Genomic DNA, 26,220 nt, shown 5'->3' with positions numbered 1-26,220 from the left:
GTTCCCTTCTCCCTATAAAAGGTAATTAAAAGAATGCCGATAACAAAACGAAACAGTTCCGTAATAATGCAGTGGATTCAGGGTCTTGTCGAAACCTAATTAAATCCACATGTAAAGGACTTAGTAGTGCAAGGGAATAAAAACGTTGCACTAAGACTAATCAAAAGCAAAAGTACTCGCATTCAGAAACAAAATTTATCCAGACAGACTCGTAAATTGACGTGCAGTATTCGTGTGCTGGCATTATTAATTCCCGATAAAGCGGTTAACAACTGGACAAAGAGAAACTGTGGTGAGTTTTTTATTTCTTTCTTTCTCTAGATGGCAGGCTTTACGCTATATGAGTATAATCGTTAACTATCTCTCTCTCTCCTTTGTCAATGTACGGTAAATATTTGAACCGTACTGTTCGTTACTTGCAAATAATACAGTTGAGCATTGCTATTTGAAAATAATAAATTATTACAAGAAACTAAACTTAGCAATGGTTGAATTAGCATATTTGGGTTTCCATTTATAATTATTTTTAGAAAGCATTATTATCTGATATTCGTTTTGGTAAAATTGGCATGAAATTATATAAAAATAAGTTTAAAAAACGTAATTACTCTCTTTGAAATCTTCAAACCTTTGATTCTAAAATCTTCATAGAGAAGCTTTTAGAATGATTTTACTGAGCAGCGGCCTGGAAACAGCTGAGTTGTTTCCAGGTTATCCGAGAATTCTCAGTTCATTCAAATTGGGACTTCTCTGATGATGGAATACTAAATATTCTTGAAAGGGGAGTTGTAATAAATAGTTGAAGTTTTAATAAAGTAATGTATACTATTATTTTCATTCCAAGAAATTTTAAAAAATATTTTAAAATGGAATATCACCTCTCCCCACCCCACAAGAATAAGTCGTCAATTTGCTCACGTGAGTCGAATCATTATTTAAATATTCATTTTAATGTGATAACATAATTATGACCCTTTTATAATAACCGAAAGAAATATAAAAAGTTCTAGATAATTGAATTGGAATCCTGCCGATTTTTTCCCACTCAAATCTCAGTTTGGTATTGTTTAGAAGTACTATAATACACTTTTTTTAATTTTTCACCATTCTACATTAAAAATTATCCAACACAAACACCAAAGAGTTTGATTTATGCCAAGACCCCCTGGAGTTTCTAGATGGGACCCTAGAATTAATAAATTTTAATATTTCACAAAAAATATTTTAATAGTTTATTTCAAATACAACATCCCGGGACTCACATCTGGTGAATATGGGCTTGGCACACCCAGGGTCCTGAGCTGGATATCATTCTTCTCTTTCTTGGTGATTCCCTTCTACTTCTATCTCTCTCAGGGTAACTCAGAAATTTTGGCTGGTGCAGCATAAGCCTCAGGCTTCCTTGCACCATATGGCTAATAATAATGATGATAATGATAACAGTAAAGTGGTTGAAGTATGATTAAGTATGCAGAGTCACCCTATGTAAGCTGTATGCGCATGTCCAGTTTGTAAATGAGCAAGTTCAAGGTACAGTAGGTGGAAGCCAAAAAGTTGTACCGATTCTGCAAGTCAGTAGAGAAGTTGTATTCCATATGTTCTCAGTTTTTTTTTTTTTTTTTTTTACAGTGAATTGTTCTTTGAACTAGCATATTCTGAAGTCATTTTTGTGTATTAAGGATCTATAGAAGTGGTTTTCAAGCACTAAGAAAGATTAAAAATAATCTTTAATTTTAAAATTTGTAAGAAAAATATACTTGTAGGTTCTGTCCCCTGTTTTTCAGCAGTTAATGCCAGAAAGGGACAAGTTATATAGAGACAATTGTCTTCTGCTCATGGTTCCAACATGAGTAGGGAATTCTCCTTTGGTGGCACAGTTATGATTTTTTTTTTTATAATCTAGTCCCCTTGTTTTCAAATTTCTATAATGCCTCAGCATTTCTAGCCTCAAGATACCATTTTAAGTAAATAGCGATTACTGTGTGAATTCATTAGAGTAATGGGAATCATTTTCTCTCAAAGCATCTCAGGCTCATTGGCACTAAGAACATTGAAAATATAAAAACCTAGAGCAAATACGAGCTTTTCAAAACTCCGCTCGCAACATTACTGCTATCCTTGCTAGCAATGCCCCCTGAAGCAGACTGCTGGTAGTCATTGCGTTACAAGTAAACACATGGGTTGTGTTAGGGTAGCTAAGAAAAGAAACAGGTGCATGTATACCTGCGTGTACACCAATGCTAGGAGTTTGGTAAATAAATTTGATGAATTTGAGGTATTGCTCAAAACATCAAAGGCAGATATTGTTGGGATATCAGAGACGTGGTGTCACACAGATATAAGTAATGCGGAACTGGAATTTGGGGAATACAATGTGTATAGAAAGGATAGACAGGACAGGAGGGGTTATGCTATTAATTAAGAAACACATAAAGTCCAAGGAAGTGAAGCCAGTCGACATCGATGGACAGGGCAGTGCCGAATCAGTTTGGTGTGACATAAGCATAGGGAAATCAAAATTGAGAGTAGGAGTGTGCTATAGGCCTAATGACTCTGATGAGTATAATAAGATATTGTACAGGGAAATAGAGTGGGCCAGTAAATCAGAGAGTCTTATAATGGGGGATTTTAATTTCCCAGGTTTTGACTGGAATTTGTGGGTTGGTCACTCGCACACTAGCAAGGCTTTTGTGGATTTATTGGATGATTGTTTTCTACACCAGCATGTTCGTGAGGCAACAAGAGGGAGCAATACTCTTGATCTGATTATCAGTAGTGACTCTTCATGCATTAAGAACCTGCAGATAAATGAACCACTAGGTAGCAGTGATCACAGTGTGTTGAAGTGGGATTTACTCAAGGAGGTAACTACCATCAGAGGTAAAGGGAAGGGTTTTTGTTTTCGTAAAGGCGACTATGATGGTCTGAGACAGTATTTAAATTCTATACAGTGGGACCAACTGATGATGTTACCAACAGCAAACTCAAAATGGGAAGCATTCAAGGAACTAATCTTGGAGGCTACCAGGCTTTACATACCAACTAAGAAATATTGTTCAAGGTTTAGGCCTAAATGGTTGTCAGATGAACTAATGAGACATGTGGCAGAGAAGAAAAATGCATGGGATACATATAAATTAATGGGTGACATGGAAGCCTATGATAGATATAAGTTGGTCTGTAACCAAGTCACAAAGGAGATTAGGCAGACTACGAAAAATCCTTGGCAAAGGATGCAAAGAAAAACAGAAAAGAGTTCTTTACATACTTGAACTCGAGAAGGAAAGGGATGAATCAGATTGGTCCACTGGATATTGATGGTTCAACAGTTGAGGATCCTGCTCAGGTGGCTAACAATCTAAACGAGTATTTTGCATCTACATTCACGCATGAGGAGTTATTCAGGAAGGAGAATGATGTAGGTAAAGTAAACATTGGCAGTGAGCTGGATGATTTTGTAATAACTGAGAGGAAAGTGGAGGAGAGATTGTTGAGGATAAACATAAAAAAGGCACCTGGGGTGGATGGGATCTATCCAGTTATATTAAAGGAGGCAGCAAAGGAAGTATGCAAACCCCTAGCCATAATTATGAGAGCTTCTTTGGACTCAGGGGAGGTACCCATAGACTGGAGATGTGCAAATGTAACCCCAATTCACAAAGGAGGATCAAAGGCTGACACAAGTAATTATAGACCTGTTAGTTTAACTTCTGTTCCAGGTAAATTAATGGAGGCACTGGTTAAAGAAGCACTGCAGGATCATCTAGACAAGAATTCAGTTATAGCTCAGACGCAGCATGGTTTTGTTAAGGGCAGGTCTTGCCTGACCAATTTGATTGGATACTATGATGTCACAAAAGAACTGGATGCAGGGAATAACTTTGATATTATATATTTGGATCTTAGAAAGGCTTTTGATACTGTTGCACATGGAAGACTGCTGCACAAATTGGAGCAGTGTGGCATTGGAGGCAAATTGCTGCTATGGATAAGGGGATGGTTGAGTGGCAGAAGACAGAGAGTGGTAATCAATGGACACTGCTCAACGTGGACTAATGTTATTAGTGGAGTTCCTCAAGGTTCAGTGTTGGGTCCGTTGTTGTTTTCGGTGTTTATGAATGATATTGATGATGGGATATCAAGTTTAATGTCCAAGTTTGCAGATGATACAAAGGTTGGCAGGGTCGTCAAGGACACTACTGACGCTATGCTGCTGCAACAGGATCTGGAAAGGTTGAACAGATGGGCTGAGAGGTGGCAAATGAAGTTTAACATTGACAAATGTAAAGTACTGCATATGGGAAACAATAACCCCAGAGCAACGTATCAACTCTGCGGTACCACACTGACAGTGGTGGAGAATGAAAAGGACCTGGGGGTAATTGTGCAGGGAGATATGAAGTTCTCTGAGCAGTGCAGACGAGCTGCAAGAGTAGCTCATGGTGTCTTGTCAATGATATACAGGAATTTTTCTAGCAGGGATAAGGAGGTGATTATTCCCTTGTATAAGGCAATGGTTAGGCCACATCTTGAGTACTGTATACAGGTCTGGAGGCCTCATTTCAAGAAGGATGTAGAGCTTCTGGAACGGGTACAGAGAAGGGCAACAAGATTAGTAAATGGAACAAAGGGTTGCTCTTACGAAGAAAGGCTTAAGTTTTGCAAATTACAGAGTCTGGAGACTAGGCACCGGCGAGGTGATCTGATAGAGGTGTATAAGGCCTTGAATGGTTTGAGCATGCTCAATGCCAATGGGATTCTTCATCTTTCTCAGAATAATCACCTCAGAGGGCATAAATTCAAATTGAGGAAGGACGGATGTCGGATAGATGTGCGGAAATTTGCCTTTGGCCAGCGGGTGGTTGGTTGGTGGAACCGACTTCCATCACTTGTTGTTGAAGTTGATAGCCTAAACAAATTTAAAGCTCAACTGGACAGGTATTTCGAACGAACGGAGGGGTGAAATGGGAGAGGGTTTTTTTTTTTTTTTTTTGGGCTGATGCTGAATAAGCTTGCATTCTTGCATCGTATGCCTCTACTAATGCTAATGCTAAAAGCAGTCGGGCATAATAGCAGAGTTTACCATTCATGCCATTGCGGAGGTGGGTTTCTACTATCTAAAAACCATTTGTCTAAAGCTCTGAAAACCACAATATGTACAATTATTTTATATACACTACACTCAATGTATAAATAACCAATACAAATAAATTCACTAATCACCTACGATTACTTAGTTTAAAAACTTCATTTATGACTATAAAGCCTTATAATTGTCCAAGTCTAAAAGGTGTTCTAACAATCGATCCGAGGAAATATTCCCTTCCTTATCATACAACTGTTAGTCTCAAGTTGTGATACTAATCAAAGTACGCGTATGTGCACTCTCTGTGGTGGATCCCAGACATGTCGATCACTCAGATGAAATACAGAAACTAAAACAGGCCTGATGTGTTCGTTAATGAATGCATATGTAGTGTGAACGTTTTGTAGTTTGTGTCGTGTGTCAGGATTAGTCCAAGTAAAAACTAAAATTAGCATTTTAAATTCAAATTTAATTAACAAGATTTATACATCCTTAAAGTTCACTTTATAAATGGTTACAAGTCCGCTGTCATAACTCTCTTATTTAGCCAAAGCTTAGAACAGAATAACAGGAACAAGTTCGTTGAAGAGGAAACATGTATGCAATGTCATACGAGCCCTAAGAACTGTTCTAGCAAAAAAAAAGAAAATCCTTGGAAGGCTCCAAAGTGGTTGAGATTTTCAATTAACACGTTTGCATTCTGATCGAGATTTGGAATGACTTCAAAATGTTCCAGCCTGGCTTAATGGTATCTTGGCATAAAACTCCAGCTTCGTAAGATGCTATTGGAAGAAATATTGCATGATAATATATAGTATCCTTATGTTAAGACCACACTGCCTGTGAGATCCTAACTATTGAAGCTGTGAAGTTCGTGATCTTACTGGAAAAAGTAAAAAATATTTTATTAGAGTCACCCAGAATTTCTTCTATATACCAATTTATGTAATGTGTAAATTTCATATTCTTCGGTCAATTTGCGTCGTGATGGATGAAAGACCCTAGTTTCTGGGTGAAAATACTTTGCTGTCTGTCCAGAGATTGACGAACTCAGCCACAGAGTGAAAAAAGCCCATTAAGGTTCCTTGCGTCATCAACAGGATTCGAGCCCAGGCTTTTTACACTTCATAGGGTTGACTGTGATGATACCACTGTAGACACAAAGTAATTCATTTGTTTAAGCAAAATTTTATAAAAATCCATTTATCATGTTTTGGCTAAATCCATTTAGCCAAAACATGACCACCTACCTAATATGATGTTGATCTTCCACGTCGTGCAGCCAAAACAGCTCGTACCAGGTGAAGCATGGACGCTACAAGATTACTAAATGTCTTGTAGTATTTGGTACCAACACGTAACCAGCAGATCCTTTAATTCCTGTAAAGTCCCTCGTTGAGACGCCACAGATCGGAGTTGCTGTTCCAATACAAACCAGAAATGATTGATGTCTGGGGAATTTGGAGGCCAGGATACCTGTAAGTCTTCCTCATGTTCTGCAAACAATCCAGGTGACGTGGCATGGTGCCTTATCCTGCTGAAAGACTGCACTGCCAGAAGGAAAGACTTGCCATGAAAGGGTGTACCTGGTCAGCAATGATGTTTAGCGGTGGTAGGGGTCAGAGTGCTTGGCACATGGATGACAAAGCATGACACTGGCTTGTGTTCGTCCCACGGTGCAATGTTCCACAGGCTTTTCCGTCATATTATGCTCTTGCCTATCAATATACTCGTGAATCCTCGCTATAGCAAGTCAGCACAATATCATGTGAATTCCAGAAAAGCCTGGGTTTCGAATGATCTATCTAGTGGTTCAAATTAGGACAAAATCCTGCGCCCTCAAGTCTCACTCAACATGTCACAGTGAGCGTACTCGCAGCGACAGAATTGCGTTGTGTTTTTCATCCCGAAACAACTCTTAGCTAAGGGCTGGTTCGAAATGCCGCCATAAATGATTCTTTAAAAATAATTATTGTTCAGTGAATTGTATGTAATTTAGAAAGAATGATCAGAACGCAAAATAATAACAAACAAAATAAGGTTTATTTAACATATATGTATACAAGTGAGTACAATATAACTGGTACATAAGTTAGATTAGTTGGTATGTAATTGTTAAGTAAACTAACTGGATACAAGCAGTATCTTGCTTTAGCAATATTATAATTTTGTAATGTTCTTCATGTGACTTTTACACTAATTCTCTATCAAGTACAAAATTCTAGAACAGGGAATTATATTAACAGGAAAAAACTAGAACAGGTAATTATATTAACTTAATAGTGTAATTAATATTCGACCATTAAATTAATAAGTCGCATTTTCCATTAAAACTGAATACTAAGAAAATAATACAATTGTCGGGGTATATTTATATATATTTATGTGAGGAATGATGTCTTATAAATGCATTAAACGTATGCAGGTAATGGATTCGGCTTTTGGGTGATTTAATACTGTTTGTTATCAAACAATAGGGGTTGACTTACCCGAAAATATTCTGCAACGCCTTGGGGGGGTGAAATCTGTATCAGACATCAATACGATTCTTTTCTCATCTTTTCCTATTAATTATTAATTTACCTCTTCTTCACATAATGACAAAAATCGGCCAAAACTATTACTACTCTTTCTTCAGTCATGTCTTGCACAAAGATAACTGTGTCTCTGTGTGTGTCCGTCTCCCCTCTTCGTCTTTTTTCTTTCTTTTTCCCCTTCAAATATATATATCTCCGCATCGCCTCGGGGGGGGGGGTGAGAAATAAATTGATACTGTACCATGCACGGCGTCGTAGTGACAATTAATATCTTTATAAAGGTCTTGTTATGCAAGACCTGCTGTGCCTTGTTCTGGTAATTTCTACTCATATAACAATTCACCGTTCTTCGGACCTTTGCGTTCGATCAACATTCTTGTCCGCTCAGGAGAACGGGTGACATCACTGTAGTGTCCCCTTACGGCGACCGCATCCCTGGGGTGATTTGAAAGCGAAAGTAAAAGCTTAGCTCAAGTGACGCTATCGTTATATAATTTAGTTGTATAGGCCGTGAAAAATATATCAGGCATTATTAGGCCAAATACCTCTTGAAAGTAAGTGAAAGGGCTGAAAATGAAAATATTTTTCACAGCAACCAAGCACGATCATGTCCCCAGGCAAGCGACACGCACGTATCCAGCCGTCCACATGATGCAACAGGAAATATGATTCAGTGGACCAGACGTCCTTCCAATCACTCAAGGTCCAGTTTCGATGCTCGCATGCCCATTGTAGGCGCTGTCGCCGGTGAACCATGGTTAGCACGGGCACTCAGAGAGGCCTGCGGCAACGCAGCCCCGTTTTCACCAGGGTTCGATGTATTGTGTGTTGTGACACATTACTCCCATCACCAGCATCCCAATTACCAGGGAGTTGTGCCACAGTCGCCCTTCTGTTGCCATGTACCATCTGGAAGAGCCTTCGCTCACCTGGAGCATTGATGAGCCATGGTTGTTCAACACCTCGCCGACTGTTCGTGGGTTCCGCTCCTCAGACCATTTCGGTAGGTACTAACCATGGCCGATTGCCATTCGGATATGCGCTGACCCAGTCGTTTGGCCTTTGTCAAACTCGCTTAAGTCTGCTACCTTTCCCATCTGAAGAACAAGAGTAACTGAGTAGCTGAGATCAGTATCAGGTGTGTTTTATACCATATCCCGTGCATGTGCCGTAGTTCACCTACAGTTGCTTTGATTTGCATAACGACTCGCTGGTTATAATGTTTTGGCTCATTGGTGTATATACAATATTTATATACATTCTAATATATGTACAAGGAAAATTCAAAAAATAAGTTGCACCTGCCGCCATCTCTTTGTATAATTGTGCAAAAAATGTGGCACCTGTGTGGAATGGAGTTCATATCATGTGCGCCCCCGATAGACGAGTTTCATTGACATAGTGGTAACAGTTGTGTAGGAGCAAGTGCTCATACTGGCACGTCAGCTAGAATGTTACTCCAAGTTCGAGGTACACGGACAGTAGCGTTGGAATGTCTTGGCATTGGGGCAGGTGCCATTGACAGGCCACATCAATTTGGTGTCAAGTTATTTCGATACCCGAGGCTAGATGACGAAATGACGTCCCTAGATATCGCATCAGAATGGGAGCAGAGGGCGGGGTAAAAATTGATTTTTGCCAAATGTTTTCAGAGGGCGATTCAATTCTGCATGCATCCTTCCACTGGACGACAAATTGGTACAGCAGCACTAGATAAAGCAGGCACAACTCCTCATGCTTAGAAATGGGCAATGATTGACCGGGTGTTGATCGCTGTAGAGTGTAGACAGAGTTACTTTTTCAACACAGATTTTCCAAGGTGGAGTTTGACCAAACGTCTAGGTGCCACCCAAACATACATACATAGTATATCTTTTATTGCGTTTTATTGCTTGCAAGTGAAGCTGTATAATTAAAATTACGCAGAATGTGATTATTGTAAATAGACAGTGTTTGTATATATGTAATAAAAATGTATGTAAAAATGCATGCATCCTTAAATTTGAATACATATTGCATAGCAGCACAGATCTATTTGCTGTCCATTTTTAAGGGACCACTTCATAAGTTTTGAGTTATAAATAATGTGTGTAGTTTTGTGCTTGCTATTTAAACGGGTAATCGTAAATATTGTGATTTATAATTCAAATAAAACAAAAAAATACGAATTAATTTTAGACATGCCACCAAAGAAAAGAAGCCGACATCAGCACGGTGTAGAAAGACTGCATAAAGAGGAAATTATTAAAAAAAAAAAAAACATTCCGCTTGTTTACAAAACTGGCTTAAATTTGAATTTTATTATTATTATTTTGAAACTGTACGAAATGTCGGAAACACTCGGATTTTCAATTACTGTGACCATGTAAACAGAAATAGGGAAAATTTATGGCAGAGTGTGGATGATTCACTTCAGCGAAACAACAGATGACACCTTGTTGGGGGTAAAGGTAAACTACTTTCTCTTAAATCTCTAACACGGTGCTTACAGTAGAAGGCTGACCAGAGCCTATTGTAAGAATTTGGAATACCGTTGATCTGCCAACTGACTATGGATACATATAAAGTAGTTGACCAGCTCGACTTCTCGGTATATAGTAGTAGTAGAGGCATGTGATGTAAATTTCATTTTTTCTACGGACACTACGGACTTTTAAATGAAATTGTGATGTTAATCCATTAACATCATAATCTAATATGGAAAATTTTATTTTTTCTACGGACACTATTTTAAATGTAATTACGAAGGGGAATTCAAAAAAATTCGCTAAACAGAAAAAATCTGATATAAAGAAGTTCGTTAAACAAAGGTCAGACTGTACTTATTGACGCTATAAACGTTTTTACTGGCTTTATTCCAAAAAAATTGTAACGAAAAACCGTCATGTGAAATGCGTTACGGAAGTAACGTCATATTCAGCTTCCGCCAGAAGCGAATTGTTGTATCTTGTATTGTAGCATCATACTTGTATGATGGCAACGATAATTTATCTTCTACTGGACCAATTTAATGAAATTTTGCACGGAGCTTCTTCTTAGGTCTATACTAGAGGAAAAACTTTCAAACCTCTGAAAATTGCAGTAGTTTTCCAGGATAGTGGAAAATAATGAATATGTGATTATGGAAATGTGGACGTATAGCATATCGTTGGAAAGCTAAGAAACAGAAATATTAAGGTTTTAAGATACAAAAAATCTTTATTATTATTATTATTAATATCCATATGATGCAAGGAAGCCTGAGGCTTATGCTGTACCAGGAAAAAAAAAAGTTCCCGAGTAACCCTGAGACAGAGTGAGAGAGTGAGTCAAAATTAGAAGAGAATCACCAAGAAAGAGAAGAATGATGATATCCAGTTCAGGACCCTGAGTGTGCCAAGCCCATACTCACCAGATGTGAGCCCCGTGGGTTTCGGAAACTTGGAAAAGCATTAATTCGAAAACGCATCTGGTTTCAAGTCAACTGGTGTTTTTAGATTGAATGTTATTTTTTTTTTTCTTTACAATTAAACTTTGAGGCTGGAAAAAGAGTTCTGCACATTTATGATAACATTCTTCAACTTAGACGTGTCATCAGATCTTTCGATAAATACTACACGTAATGGAACAACTATAGATGGTGTATTTAGTCTTGAACTAAAATCTCTTCAATGTAAAAATTATATATCCTGCTTTAGTCATCACAGACCAATACTTTCATAACCGATATATAATTGTTATAAATAAAATAAAAACATTGTTATATTATTGAATCCATGAATTTTATTAATATCCATAATATCAATAAAATTCATGGATTAAAAAATTAAAACGCTTTTAACCACTGCCGATGACTCTTAAATGTAAAACACGTTAAATATGCTAGCTGCAAGACACATTATGTACCGGGTACTGAAGTTTTATTATTATTTATTATGATAATTTTATTTACGCGCCTTTTTATGATGAGGGGCTCACATCTGGTGAGTATTGGCTTGGCTCACCCATGGTCCTGAGCCGGATATCATCATTCATCTCTTTCTTGGTGATTTCCTTTTACCTCTCTCTCTCTCTTGCCTGGTACAGCATAAGCCCCAGGCTTCCTTGTACCATATGACTAATAATAATAATTTTACCAATAATCGTAAAAAGGCGTGTAGCCACGAATTTGCTAAGGGCGCCAAAAACCTAGCTACGCCTCTGTGAGTACCACAGAGTATCTTACTACTCTGTGCTCAATATTATAGTAGGCTATGAATTGACTGCCTGCCAGCTGGCTGCAGTGTTTGACGTCAAAGGTGTCGAATCACGCACCCGTAGGCTTCAGTAGCGCAGGAATTTCTAGTTTGCTCATGAAGTATGTAAATAATTACTTTGTAGTAAGATACAGAGCGTCAACTCGCTGAATTACTTTCAGCGCCACCAATTTCGGACCTATAAACATCAAAATCCACAGAGTTCTAACGCGCATGCCCATTGCTAATAAAATTGGTACTGGTTTGAAAAGATTAATTGCTGAGCGTAGCGAGTTCATTTTCCTTTGCATTTTGGTTACTATTATTTTAATTATTTGTGTATTATTATTATTGGCATAACGTACTATTATTAGCGTAACGAGTTCATTTTCCTTTGCATTTTGGTTACTATTATTTTAATTATTTGTGTATTATTATTGGCGTAGCGTATTATTATTAGCGTAGCGAGTTAATTTTTCATTGCATTTCGGTTACTATTATTATAATTATTTTTGTGCATTATTATTATTATTATCTCTTTTTTTTTTATATATATTTGTCTGCTGACATTATGAAGAGAAGTACTTCTCGTGTAATAAATCTGGAGTGCGATTATACTGATTTCCGAAAGAACATTTAAGGTAATATATCATAATTGATAGAACCAGGCAGTGGCGGATTTAGCACTTGAGAGGTCCCAGGCGCAATTCAATTTTGAGGACCCCCTCTGCAATAAATGAATATTTATTTATTAAATATTTTCACTTGAGAGGTCCCAGGCGCAATTCAATTTTGAGGACCCCCCTCTGCAATAAATGAATATTTATTTATTAAATATTTTCGGTACCACTACAGTGTGCATTCTACGCGCACGTTTTTACTATAGCACGCGCCCTAGATTTGGTGTTGCGGTTTTAATCATTTTGGTTGCGCAATTCTTTCATACATATTTTATTAATTGGGAATTAAAAAATTAATTCCCAATTATCACTTGCTATAAATGTCACGCCTCGTCAAACAATTCAGTTTTGATAAATACATAAACAATACATAAGATATTACAGATACTTACTTGATAACAGAACAAAAATACTCCTACACTAAAACACCAACCACACCAAACTCTAGTAATTTGTAACAGATTCGTGAGTGAAATGTTAGTTCCGAACGCTATTAAAAAAGACGATGCTTCGTTACATGTGAGCCAGCGCAGTAGTGATTTCAGAGGCTTTAAAAGACTACTGCGCTTGCTTATTGGTTCCCAATTAGTTGCGAATAGTTTTGAACTGCATCCGCGAACAATTCTAATATCGTTTCTTGAGCAATATCGTCACAGAGTTCTTCACTCGTGGAATTACCTCCACTAAGAAAAAACTGAAAGTGTTTAATTTAAGCTTTAATGATAATATGTATTCTACTTCAGATTCACTTAGTTCGCATAGATATTTCATATAATATGTGGTGATATTCGCATAAGAGTTTACTAACTTCTCATATTAAATTATAGTTTTATTCAGTAACGGTAATAAAGATGAGTGTAAAAATTTAAAATGAAACTTTTTTTTTTGAGACCTGAAATTTGAGGCCCCCTCGATTTAAGAGGCCCCAGGGGCGCCCCTCGTGCGCCTGTGCGGAAATCCGCCAATGGAACCAGGAAATATTTAATGAAATGTATAAAAAAAAAAAAAAAAAAAAAAAAAAACACTACTGAATAGCTAATTATTAACTAATTCCAAACTTATTACATTAATTAATATGAATAAGAGGTAAGCAGCAGACATTATCAATCCACTGCAGGATGGAAACCTCGTCAACCAATTCATATCGAGGGAAATGGACCATAATCTGCTATGCACTGGTTAGCAGATCAACCATATTTAGTAGTCAGGGGTTTGAACTGCAGTCTACTCAAACAGTGTGTGCCACTGCACTCCCACTTCTGACCACTCAGCTATATTAATATGAATAGTGTAATGATATTAATCAAAGTAAATAATTTTTCAAATAATTAAATAATTTGAATTTATAGATGTAAAGACATAATTGGGTTGGGGAGTTTACTCTTCCCTGCCATTCCTGCTCATATTAACCCTTTTTTTTTTTAAATTATCATCAGTGGTTTTGACTTTTTTTTTTTCTGGGTTACTGACTGGCTGAAAGCAGTTGGTAAGTATGATAGTATTCGACATTAAGATAATTATGCATCATTATTATATAATAATGCTAGACTGTGTGGAGCTCATCTTTATGATTGGTGTTTTACAAACACTGAAAGGGAAAACCTTATCAAATTTGCTTGGCCAAATACTGAGTTTCTCCTTCAACTGATTGTGTGGCGTTCAGTTCATGTTTTTCAGCCATGCCCACGGCTTTTGCTTTTAATGTTTACCTTCAAAGCCAAAGTACTTATAAGCTATTGAGAAGGAAGCTCAATTTACCAAGCAGAAAAACCCTGAAGCATTTAATGTTGAACATTACTAATAAGCCAGGATTCTGTCCTGTTTTGCTGAATTGTTTAAGGAAGTAAATAACAGCTATGCAGGAAAAAGACAAACTGTGCATGCAATTAATAAACAAAGTACATTATCTAATTGTGAAAATGATGATGCTGCTGTTCTTCTTGGCCTCTTAAACCATACTGATACTTTGCTTGAATTGGATCACCAGGATGCTAGTGAACCAGTAAGTCTCCTGACAAAGTGAGTCAAAATCAACCAGGTACAGTGAGGATATGGATATTTTTGATGACAATGTACTGGCCATATGTCTCAGGTTACCTAGCCAGAAATATTTTAAAGAGCAACAATTGTGAAACATATAAAAATTTACTATTAGGCCCAAAAGATCTTGATATTGAAAAAATGTTATTGTATTTTAATGTGAAATAAAGTATGGATTGAAATGGCCATCAAAGGAATTGTTGAATACAATGATATGTGTATCAAATATCTTCTTTTCTAAAGTTGATTTGGTATTTCATAAGGAAAATTTTGTAAAAAAAAAACGTTTGCAATAAAACATGTTTTATTGACTTTGAGTGGATTGGGAACCACAAGCACAAAGATAATATGCAAAAAATGCTTATTCAATCTTGAAAATTATGTTAAAACAAAAAGTTAAAAATGTGAACTTGGCTTACTGATCTAGTCCAGCATCAAAATCCCTTAAAAAAATTGAAATATGTCATAATTGAAATATATCATTGGGAGAACGAGAGTAGCCTTGTGCAGGAGAAGTTTTTACTGCTCCTGTAATGGAGAAGTTTTTTCTGTTTTATTAGCTTAAATTGGCATATTAACTTATTTTCTAGAGTAGCTTTATATTCCTAGTTACGATACTTAGTTTAAAGTTTAACTTAGATAGAGATTTTGTAAGTATTACTTAGTCGGTAAGGGTATCAAATCCACGTGTTACAAGTTGCAGTCTGTTGAAAGAGAAGTTTTTTAGCCATATTTAGCCCCTTTATTGACCAATTGTTATATTAAATTATTTTCTATAAGTAACTTATAGATCTAGTCAGGATCCTTAGTTTATTCTGAATTGAGACAGCGAGATTTGAAGTTAATTAATACTTAAGTGTCGGTAGATTTAACGTTCGTAACTTCTCGCCATTGTTATACGATACAACGTTATATCCCGAACTAGATAGCGTAAGCTTAGAATAGTATAGTACATAACATAATATTGTCAATTAATCAGTAAAATCTATTAATCTTGTTAAACTTCATTGTCAATTAAATTGTACTTTTTAACTAAATACATATAACAACTTAGATTACAAACGTAACATAATTAAGTATGGGCTTGGCACACCCAGATTCCTGAGCTGGATATCATTATTCTTCTCTTTCTTGGTGATTCCTTTTACCCCCCCTCTCTCTCTCTTTCAGGGTAACTCAAAATTTTTTATTTTTTGGCTGGTGCAGCAAAAGCCTCAGGCTTCCTTGCACCATGTAGCCATTAATAATAATAATAATAAATAATAACTTGATACGGAAGTTATATAAACGGAACTCGTAGATAATACTCGATACTGAAAAATATATGAACCACTAGGTGGAAGTGATCACAGCGTGCTGAAGTGGGATTTACTCAAGGAGGTAACTACCATTAGGGTTAAAGGGAAGGGTTATTGCTTTCGTAAAGGCGACTACGATTGACTGAGACATTAAATTCTTTACAGTGGGACCAACTAATGATGTTACCAACAGCAAATTCAAAATGGGAAGCATTCAAAGAACTTATCTTGGAAGCTACTAGGCTTTACATACCAACTAAGGATACATACGAATTAACACGTGACACAGAAGCCTATGATAGATACAAGTTGATCTGTAACCAAGTTACAAAGGAGGTTAGGCAGGTGAAGGCAGATTATGAGAGATCCTTGGCAAGGGATGCAAAGAAAAACAGCAAAGAGTTCTTTACTTATGTAAACTCTAGAAGGAAGGGGATGAATCAGATTGGTCCACTTGATATCGGTGGGTCAACTGTTGATGATCCTGCTCAGGTAGCTAACAAACTAAATGAATATTTTGCATCGATATTCACACATAAGGAGTTATTCAGCGAGGGGAATGCCAGAGGTGTATTCAACTCTGGCAGTAAACTAGTGAATCTTGTAATAACTGAGAGTAAAGTGGGGGAAAAATTGTTGAAGATAAACACAAGAAAGGCACCTGGGGTTGATGGGATCTATCCAGTTATATTAAAGGAGGCAGCAATGGAAGTAAGCAAACCCTTAGCCATAATTATGAGAGCTTCCTTGGACTCAGGGGAAGTACCCATGGGCTGGAGATGTGCAAATGTGACCCCAATTCACAAAGGAGGATCAAAGGGCGACACAAGTAATTATAGACCTGTTAGTTTAACTTCTGTTCACGGAAAATTAATGGAGATACTGGATAAAGAAGCACTGCAGGATCATCTAGACAAAACTTCAGTTATAGCTCGGACACAGCATGGTTTTGTTAAGGGGAAGTCTTGTTTGACCAATTTGATTTGATACTATGATGCAATCACAAAAGAACTGGATGCAGGGAATAACTTTGATATTATATACTTGGATCTTAGAAAGGCTTTTGACACTGTTGCACGTGGAAGACTGCTGCACAAATTGGAGCAGTGTGGCATTGGAGGCAAATTGCTGCTATGGATAAAGGGGTGGTTGAGGGTGAGAAGACAGAGAGTGGTAATCAATGGACACTGCTCATCGTGGACTAATGTTATTAGTGGAGTCCCTCAGGGTTCAGTGTTGGGTCCATTATTGTTTTCTGTATTTATAAATGATATTGATGATGGTATATCAAGCTTAATGTCCAAGTTTGCAGACAATATGAAGGTTGGCAGGGTTACAAGGACACTACTGACACTATGCTACTGCAACAGGATCTGGAAAGTTTGAGCAGATGGGCTGAGAGGTGGCAAATGAAGTTTAACATTGACAAATGTAAAGTACTACATATGGGAAACAGCAACCCCAGAGCAACGTATCAACTCTGTGGTACTACACTGACAGTGGTAGAGAATGAAAGGGACCTGGGGGGTGGTTGTACAGGCAGATATGAAGTTTTCTGAGCAGTGCAGACTGGCTGCAAGAGTAGCTCATGGTGTATTGTCAATGATATATACGAATTTTTCTAGCAGGGATAAAGAGGTGATTAATCCCTGTATAAGGCAATGGTCAGGCCACACCTAGAGTACTGTATGCAGGTCTGGAGGCCTCATTTCAAGAAGGATGTAGAACTGCTGGAACGAGTACAGAGAAGGGCAACAATATTAGTGAATGGAACAAAGGGTTGCTCTTACGAAGAAAGGCTTAAGTTTTGCAAATTACAGTGTCTGGAGACTAGGCACCAGCGAGGTGATCTGCTAGAGGTGTATAAAGCCTTGAATGGTTTGAGCATGCTCAATGCTGATGGGATTCTTCCTCTTGCTCAGATTAATCACCTGAGAGGACATAAATTCAAATTGAGGAAAGACAGATGTAGGACAGATTGTGCGGAAATTTGCCTTTAGCCAGAGGACACTTGGTTGGTGGAACAGACTTTCATCCCTTGTTGTGGAAGTTGATAGCCCAAATAAATTTAAGGCTCAGCTGGACAGGAATTTCGAACGAACGGAGGGGTGAAGTGGAAGGGCTTTTTTTTTTTTTTTTGGCTGATGCTGCATAAGCTTGCTTTCTTGCATCATATGCCTCTACTAATGCTAATGCTAAAATGCTAAGGAAATAATCACCTCCTTATCCCTGCTAGAAAAATTCCTGTACAGAATTGACAAGACACCATGAGTTCTCTGCTCTGCTCAGAGAACTTCATATCTGATTGCACAATTACCCCCAGGTGCTTTTCATTCTCTACCACTGTCAGTGTAGTACCACAGAGTTGATACGTTGCTCTGGGGTTACTGTTTCCCTTATGTAGTACTTTACATTTGTCAATGTTAAACTTAATTTGCCACCTCTAAGCCCATCTGCTCAACCTTTCCAGATCCTGTTGCAGCAGCATAGTGTCAGTAGTGTCCTTGAGAACCCTGCCAACCTTTGTATCGTCTGCAAATTTGGACATTAAGTTTGATATACCATCATCAATATCATTTATAAAAAAGAGAAAACAATAATGGACCCAACACTGAACCCTGAGGGACTCCACTAATAATATTTGTTCACGATCAGCAGTGTCCATTGATTACCACTCTCTGTTTTCTCCCACTCAACCACTCCTTTATCGATAGCAGCAATTTGGCTGCAATGCCACACTGCTCCAATTTGTGCAGCAGTCTTCCATGTGCAACAGTTGTCAAAGGCCTTTCTAAGATCCAAGTATATAATGTCAACGTTATTCCCTGCATCCAGTTCTTTTGTGACTGCATCATAGTATCCAATCAAATTGGTCAAGCAAGACTTCCCCTTAACAAAACCATGCTGAGTCCGAGCTATAACTGAAATCTTGTCTTGATGATTCTGCAGTGCGTCTCTTAATTTTCGTGGAACAGAAGTTAAACTCACAGGTGTATAATTACTTGTGTCAGCCTTTGATCCTCTTTTATGAATTGGGGTCACATTTGCACATCTCCAGTCTTTGGGTACCTCCCCTGAGTCCAAGGAAGCTCTCATAATTATGGCTAAGGGTTTGCTTACTTCCATTGCTGCCTCCTTTAATATAACTGGATAGGTCCCATCCACCTCAGGTGCCTTTCTTGTGTTTATCTTCAACAATTTCTCCTCCACTTTACTCTCAGTTATTACAAGATTCTCTAGCTTACTGCTAGAGTTGAATACACCTCTGGCTTTCCCCTCGCTAAATAACTCCTCATGTGTGAATGTGGATGCAAAATATTCATTTAGTTTGTTAGCTACCTGAGCAGGATCATCAACAGTTGATCCATCGATATCAAGTGGACCAATCTGATTCATCCCCTTCCTTCTAGAATTTACATAAGTAAAGAACTCTTTGCTGTTTTTCTTTGCATCCCTTGCCAAAGATTTCTCGTAATCTGCCTTCGCCTGCCTAACCTCCTTTGTAACTTGGTTACGGATCAACTTGTATCTATCATAGGCTTCTGTGTTACGTGTGAATATGTATCCCATGCATTTTTCTTCTTTGTCATATGTCTCATTAGTTCATCTGACATCCATTTAGGCCTAAACCTTGAACAAGGTTTAGGCCTAAAAATGGATAATTTACATACCAACTAAGAAATAAATAATATTTCTTAGTTGGTATGTAAAGCCTAGTAGCTTCCAAGATAAGTTCTTTGAATGCTTCCCATTTTGAATTTGCTGTTGGTAACAGCTTCAGTTGGTCCCACTGTATAGAATTTAAATACTGTCTTAGATTATCGTAGTCGCCTTTACGAAAGCAAAAACCCTTCCCTTTACCCCTGATGGTAGTTACCTCTTTGAGTAAATCCCACTTCAGCACACTGTGATCACTACCACCTAGTGGTTCCATTATCTGCAGATTCTTAATGCATGATGAATCACTACTGATAATCAAATCAAGAGTATTATTCCCTCTAGTTGCCTTCCGAACATGCTGATGTAGAAAGCAATCATCCAATAAATGCAGGAAAGCCTTGCTAATGTGTGAGTGACCAACCCACAAATTCCAGTCAATATCTGGGAAATTAAAATCTCCCAGTATAATACTCTCTGATTTACTGGGCCACTCTATTTCCCTGTACAGTTTTTTATTGTACTCATCAGAGTCATTAGACCTATAGCACACTCCTTCTCTCAATTTTAATCTCCCAATACTTATGTCACATCAAACTGACTCGAAACTGCACTGTCCAGCGATGTTGACTGGCTTCACTTCCTTTAATTTTATGTGTTTCTTAACTAATAGCATAACCACTCCTCCCTTCCTATCCTGTCTATCCTTTCTGTAGACGTCTTTCACTCCGTGGCTGAGTTAGTCGGTCTCAGGCGTAGATAGCAAGGTTTTTTCCCACAGAAACTGGGGTTTTTTCGTCCAGCAAAACAGGCAAATCGACTAGAGAACGCACGCAATTTACAGACACGAATTCGGGTTAATGTAATCATTTACGGATAACCCTAATATAGGAATTTGATTTTTTTTTCTGTAGACGTTGTACTACCCAAATTCCAGTTCTGCATTCTTTTTATCTGTGTGACACCCCGCCTCTGATATCTCAAAAATATCCCCTTTGATGCTTTGAGCAATACCTCAAATTTATGAAATTTATTTACCAAAATCCTAGCATTGGTGTACACGCAAGTATACATACACTTGTTTCTATTCTTAGCTACCCTAACAGAACCCATGTGTTTAGTTTTACCGCAATGATTGCCAGCAGTCTCTGAAATATCCTGCATCTTGTTTTTCAGGCTTCTGCTGATTCCAGTAGAAGCAGTGCAAGAATCACTTTCACCTCTGCCAGTGGCTACTGTTAATCTATTAGTCTTTGTATCCCCCCAACATAACAGTTTTCCGAACCACCTAACACTGCCTCGATAGCATCAGCAAATATTCTTGCACCCTTTCTATTTAAGTGTATCCCATCCCTGTAGAAGCAGTCTCTCCTGTTAACAAGTACAGTCCAGGCCGAAAAACATTCTACCCCTTGAGCCTTGCACAATCTTTCCAGGGCCGAATTGATCGACAAGGTTCTCATCATATACTCCATCCTATCGTGTCTGGGCAGAATTGCAGACACTTGCAAATTCAACCCTAATTCCCGGCTTTTTTTCAACAATGACCTGTACTTGTTAAGTAATTCTGCCGGTCTCCTACCCTTGTGATCTAAATGAAATAGTGATCTAAATGAAAGAATGCCAAATTTTGTTAAAGAAAGTAACTAACTCAACAATAAAACAGTAAAAATTTAGCTACATAATCATATTCCAAATTTTTCATTGATTCCGTATTCTTTTGTTGTGTAGTATACCAAAAAAAAAAAAAAAAAAAAAAATATTAACGGCTGTGGTTAGCAGCTATATGATACAGTATTCATTTCATAGGATGCCATAGCAAAAGTAATAAATAAATAAAGGAAAATAAATTAAAAATCTGAAAACATAGGAAATTACCATATGTATACTTGAGAAATAAATTTTAATTACAACGGGGGGAAAGAAAAAAGTAGTGGGTGATAAACAGAGGTTTGAACTGAGGAGGAAAAAAGACGACTGCTTTTAGCGTTATCACATGGCTACCATAACTGTTAAATTAACTTTGTCGATATTTTTTTCAGTGCTGTTTTTGGGACGGTACTGGCACCTTTATCAATGACGTGTGATATTTGGATGCAGTGCACTTCGAAATTTGTAATATTCCCTAAATTGTTTTCACATGTTTACCTACTATTGAAATAAGCTTAAAATTATATTTAACTATTTGCATTTTTTACTGTCTATTGTTAAGATATTTTCTATATAAAACTGTATAACCATTTTTATAATTCTAAATTACTCAGTCGGACTTCACTTTAACGAAGTCCTTTTATAACAAATTATTTTGAATTCCCGTTGGAAGTTACATTAAAATACTTTCCGTTGAGCGAGAAAATTTTCATATAGCGAACGGATTAGGAGAGAATTAACTCAGTACGCATCACTGTTAGCATTTCTGGCCTGAAGGCCAGAAATGCTAACAGTGATGCGTACTGAGTTAATTAAGAGAGTTAAAGCATTCTACAACTTAGTGGTACCTCTTAAGACCTATCCGACCTCCTGTCCCACATACGAAGGAGTCGCGCTAGTCAAGAGTGAGCAGATCAAGGTGTATTCCCAATGGGCTTTGGCCCACTTTCTACTTCAGTGGTGTCCAACCTTTTCCCGTACAGGGGCCATATTCCAAAAAAGTCAAACTTATATTTCTTTAGTGCGTTACATTTTCCATATTTTGTTGCATGTAAAAGTAAAATTAAATATTCGAAAATTTTATTAAGTATAATACACAATTATATTTACTGAACAAAACATTAATGAGAAATTTCTTTTGATAATAACAAAATTTAAAATGCTGTTTTAGTTCACTTTCATCGCTGGCCGTAGGTAAAACACCTTTGTGAATCAACTGTAAGCTCCCCGTTCGAGAATTAGAAAAGCGATTTTCTTTTACCCCGACAAATAATCATCTGTTGTTTCGCGGAAGTGCGTTATTCACATTTTTCCTATCTCTGTTTACATGGTCACAGTACCTGAATATCCGAATGACACCGTCATTTTGGACAGTTTCAAAACAATGAAAAGAAAAAATTCAAATTTAAGAACTAGTGACAATACTGATGACGAGAGAAGGAAAATGAGGACAAGAAAAGTATTAATCCTTCTAAACATGAATTGTTGGTATCTGGTGAAAATGAAGTTAGAAAATTGTCAATTAGGTTACAGTTAAATGAAAGAGATGCAATTCGTGGATTTCGGAGATACCTGATTAATAAGAAGGTTTCGGAAGAATTGAAGCATTTGATGAACGCTCTGAGTACGATACCAATTTCATTGAGTGAATGTGAACGAGGATTTTCATAAATGAATCTGATCGCCAGCCCAACCAGCACTTCTTTGATGACAAAAACAATTTCTTCACTACTGTTTCTTAAAATTGTAGGCACACTGCTGACCCGCTTCGATCCAGCAAAATATGTGGATTCGTGGCTGCTTCGGAAACGTCATTCAGCAACGACACACAAAGAGGAAGAAAATAAGTCGGCATAGGACAGTGGTCTGCAATCTGCGGCTCGCAAGCCACATGCAGCTCTTTTAACATTAACTGCTGCTCTTTAACTTTACAGCTCACATGAAGCACAATTTGAAATGGAGTTAAGAGGACTTAAAAATCAAGGACATGTGGAGCTAAAATGCCTTAAAACTGAAATTGAGGATTTGGAGAGGCAAAAGGCTGCCCTTGCAATTCTACACAAATGGACCGCGATAGATGAGTTTAAAATGCAGACCAAATTGTGTTCGATGCATGGAGTAGCTTGCCGGACCCATATATAAATTTGAAAATATTTGCGTTTGGACTTCTCAGTTTTTGGTTCGATGTATTTCTGCGAGCAAATATTTTTGAACATGAACTATATTAAAAATAAATCAAGAAACCGTTGTCTGAACAATGCGAGCATGTTTAATTACGACATACTCGAATGATGTTGAGAGACTCGCTGAAGAAGTCCATCAGGAATAGTCACATTTATTTGTACCGAATTGGATGTTTGTTACGTTTTTTTTTAGTATTAACAAATAATATTTCAAAAAATATATATTTTTTAATAAACACCTTCCCATTCTATTCCATTTCTTAAAAAGCCGATTGAAGAGCCGCACCTCAGCACAAGCTGAGGTGCGGCTCTTCAATCAAAAATGGCATTTCACTCAAAAAAGGTTGCCGACCCTGGCATAGGGTGTCTGATGAGAACTTAATAAAAATTTGGAATATTCTACAAAAACTTTATTATGAAATTATTTTTTACTTATTTTTTTATATATACTTGAATAATAAATTTATGTTTAATAAACTGTGTTAATATACTTAACTTGTTGTTCTTATTCTAAAAATATTACTACTAAAGTAACAATATGAGGAAAAAAAATTTTAGAATACTTTTCATATCCTTTTAATTTTCAATTTTTCCTGATAGCAAGGAATGAGTATCGGCACCTATTTTTTTTACAAAAAAAGCACTGTTTTTACTTATGTATAAAATTGGTTATTTTTCCGTCTTTTACACTGTCCTGTTTTTGTATTGAAACAATAATTAATTGTGAATATTTCATACTAATAATCGGTGAATTGATATATTGTCCATGGCAATTACAAAGCTGTAGAAAATTCTCTACCCACTCTTCCAGCCTGTTTCTTAGGTCCGAAATTGGTGGCGCTACTTTCTATGCGTTTTAACTTGTAACTGGAATTAACATTATTGTCTATGGGAGTTGATACTATCTTTCTACTGTGTTTGTGACTATATACATGTACTTGTCTGAACATCTTAATCTTTCGAGTCCGCTTTTAAAGTGCGTTTTATTAGTTGTTATAATGGAAGTATAGTAGGCAAATGTTGGTTTGCAATAAATGAATTATTTAAACAGTTGATTCATGATATTGAAATATGTAAAACTTTATTGAACTTGTTAGTAAATCTGGTCGTTGTCAAAGTTTTTTGATATTTATAGTGAACCTCTGGACATGGGAAATTGGCATCTGGAAGTGATTAGAATGAGCATTTATATGCTTTTCCCTGTGGGCACATTTTATCTTTTTAATCAACCTCAACTATTTGAGAAATGGGTTGTGAAAACTAAGCGGGAGATGTATCCGCCCGATAATCCAGAAAATCGTGCATTAGTGGAAAAATGTATTGAACGTTTTCAAGAAAGGCGTAACCAGGAGCTTTTGAATAAATTGGTGGATAACAAGAAATGATTTGCATTTTAAAAATAATTTAATTAAAATGTTTGTTTTCTACTGAATATTGCAGAAATACGTTTGATTTATAAAGCATGAAACATTAAAGAGATTAATTAAAAGGAAAACTTGAATTTTCTATTAGGTACTAATATGCACCTAATATGGTATATTAGGTGCTAATATGCACCTAATATGGTATATTAGGTGCTAATATGCACCTTATTAGGTGCATAATTAGGTGTAAGCCATATTAGGTGCATATTAGCACCTAATATGCACCTTATTAGGTGCATAATTAGGTGTAAGCCATATTAGGTGCATATTAGCACCTAATATGGCTAATAATAATATCACTCAGAAATACCATTTATTAATGTTACAGTTGTAATTTTCTCAGGGGCCATTGTTGTGGGTTAGTTTTTTTTGTTGGGCTAAAGTTTACTTAGGGTTCCTAAACTTTGTGGGGAATTTGTGAACAACAATATATTCATAACAATTCATTCACTTTTCCGATTTTTAACCCTAGACTGCCTAACCATAGTGCAGTAGGGACATAGATGCTAACTTTTGGTCTGTGGGACACACAAAATTAAATGTTTATTTACAGCCTATGCATATATTAAAAATAATGTATACCTTGTGAAACATACACATTTAGATTATTAAAATTTTCTGCAGCACACCTTATAGCAAATTTATAAAGGTCCACATTAAGTGACTGTGCAACCTTCAGCATTTGCCTGAGGAGACTTTGACATGAGGAGATATCTATCAACTATGTGCAGCCTGTTTCGGCTAGGGAAGAAGTCATCTGTAGGGTTAAGAGTGGGATCCTTCCATTCTGTACCCTTCTGTATTTCGGGTATCTGGATTCAGTATTATATTTAGTACTTATAACAGTTATATTCATTTTAACAGCGAGATATGGGAGGAATACTGTCTCCCCTTTTCTGCTCTTATATAAAAATCGGAACTGCGATTCATTTACAAAACTGATATTGTTGAGTAAGTAGTAGTGGCAAATGATGTAGGAAAAAATGCTGTATACACTTCTCTCACCCATACCTTCCAAGAATTTGTCTAATTCTTGAATTTATTCAAACCATCCACTTCCACAACAACAGATGGAAGCCTGTTCCAACAATCTAACATCCACTGGCTGAAGGCAAACTTCTGCACATCTATCCTGAAACCATCCTTCTTCAACTTAAATTTATGCTCCCTTATGTGTAGTCTCAGCAAGAGGAAGAATGCCATTCACATTCGGCTTACTCAATCCATTCAAGGCCTTAAACATCTCAATCAGATCATCCCACAGGTGCCTAGTCTGCAGAAGCTGCAATTTGAAGAACCAAATCCTTTCTAGGTAAGTGCACCCTTTTGTTCCCTTCACCAATCTGGTTCCCCTTCTTTGTACCCATTACAGCAGATCAACATTTTTCCTAAAGTGAGGCCTCCAAATCTGTATACAGTACCCAAGATGTGGCCTAACCATTGTTTGTATA

General features: G+C 37.0%; 1 protein-coding gene across 1 annotated transcript; it reads left to right on the top strand.

Moving 5' to 3' along the window:
- Positions 1–24,278: 24,278 nt before the first annotated feature.
- On the top strand, positions 24,279–24,787 carry LOC150080265 (protein PET100 homolog, mitochondrial). Its single transcript, XM_090381404.1, has one exon. The coding sequence runs from the start codon at positions 24,494–24,496 to the stop codon at positions 24,728–24,730; it is 237 nt and encodes a 78-aa protein (XP_090237530.1). The 5' UTR covers positions 24,279–24,493; the 3' UTR covers positions 24,731–24,787.
- Positions 24,788–26,220: the final 1,433 nt, after the last annotated feature.

The sequence above is a fragment of the Mastigoproctus giganteus genome, chromosome 9 (genome assembly GCF_048544385.1).
Source record: "Mastigoproctus giganteus isolate SK-2022 chromosome 9, ASM4854438v1, whole genome shotgun sequence".
Taxonomy (NCBI): Eukaryota; Metazoa; Arthropoda; class Arachnida; order Uropygi; family Thelyphonidae; genus Mastigoproctus; species Mastigoproctus giganteus.
The sequence above is the reverse complement of the archived record's forward strand: the minus strand, read 5'-3'. Positions and strand labels throughout refer to the sequence as shown.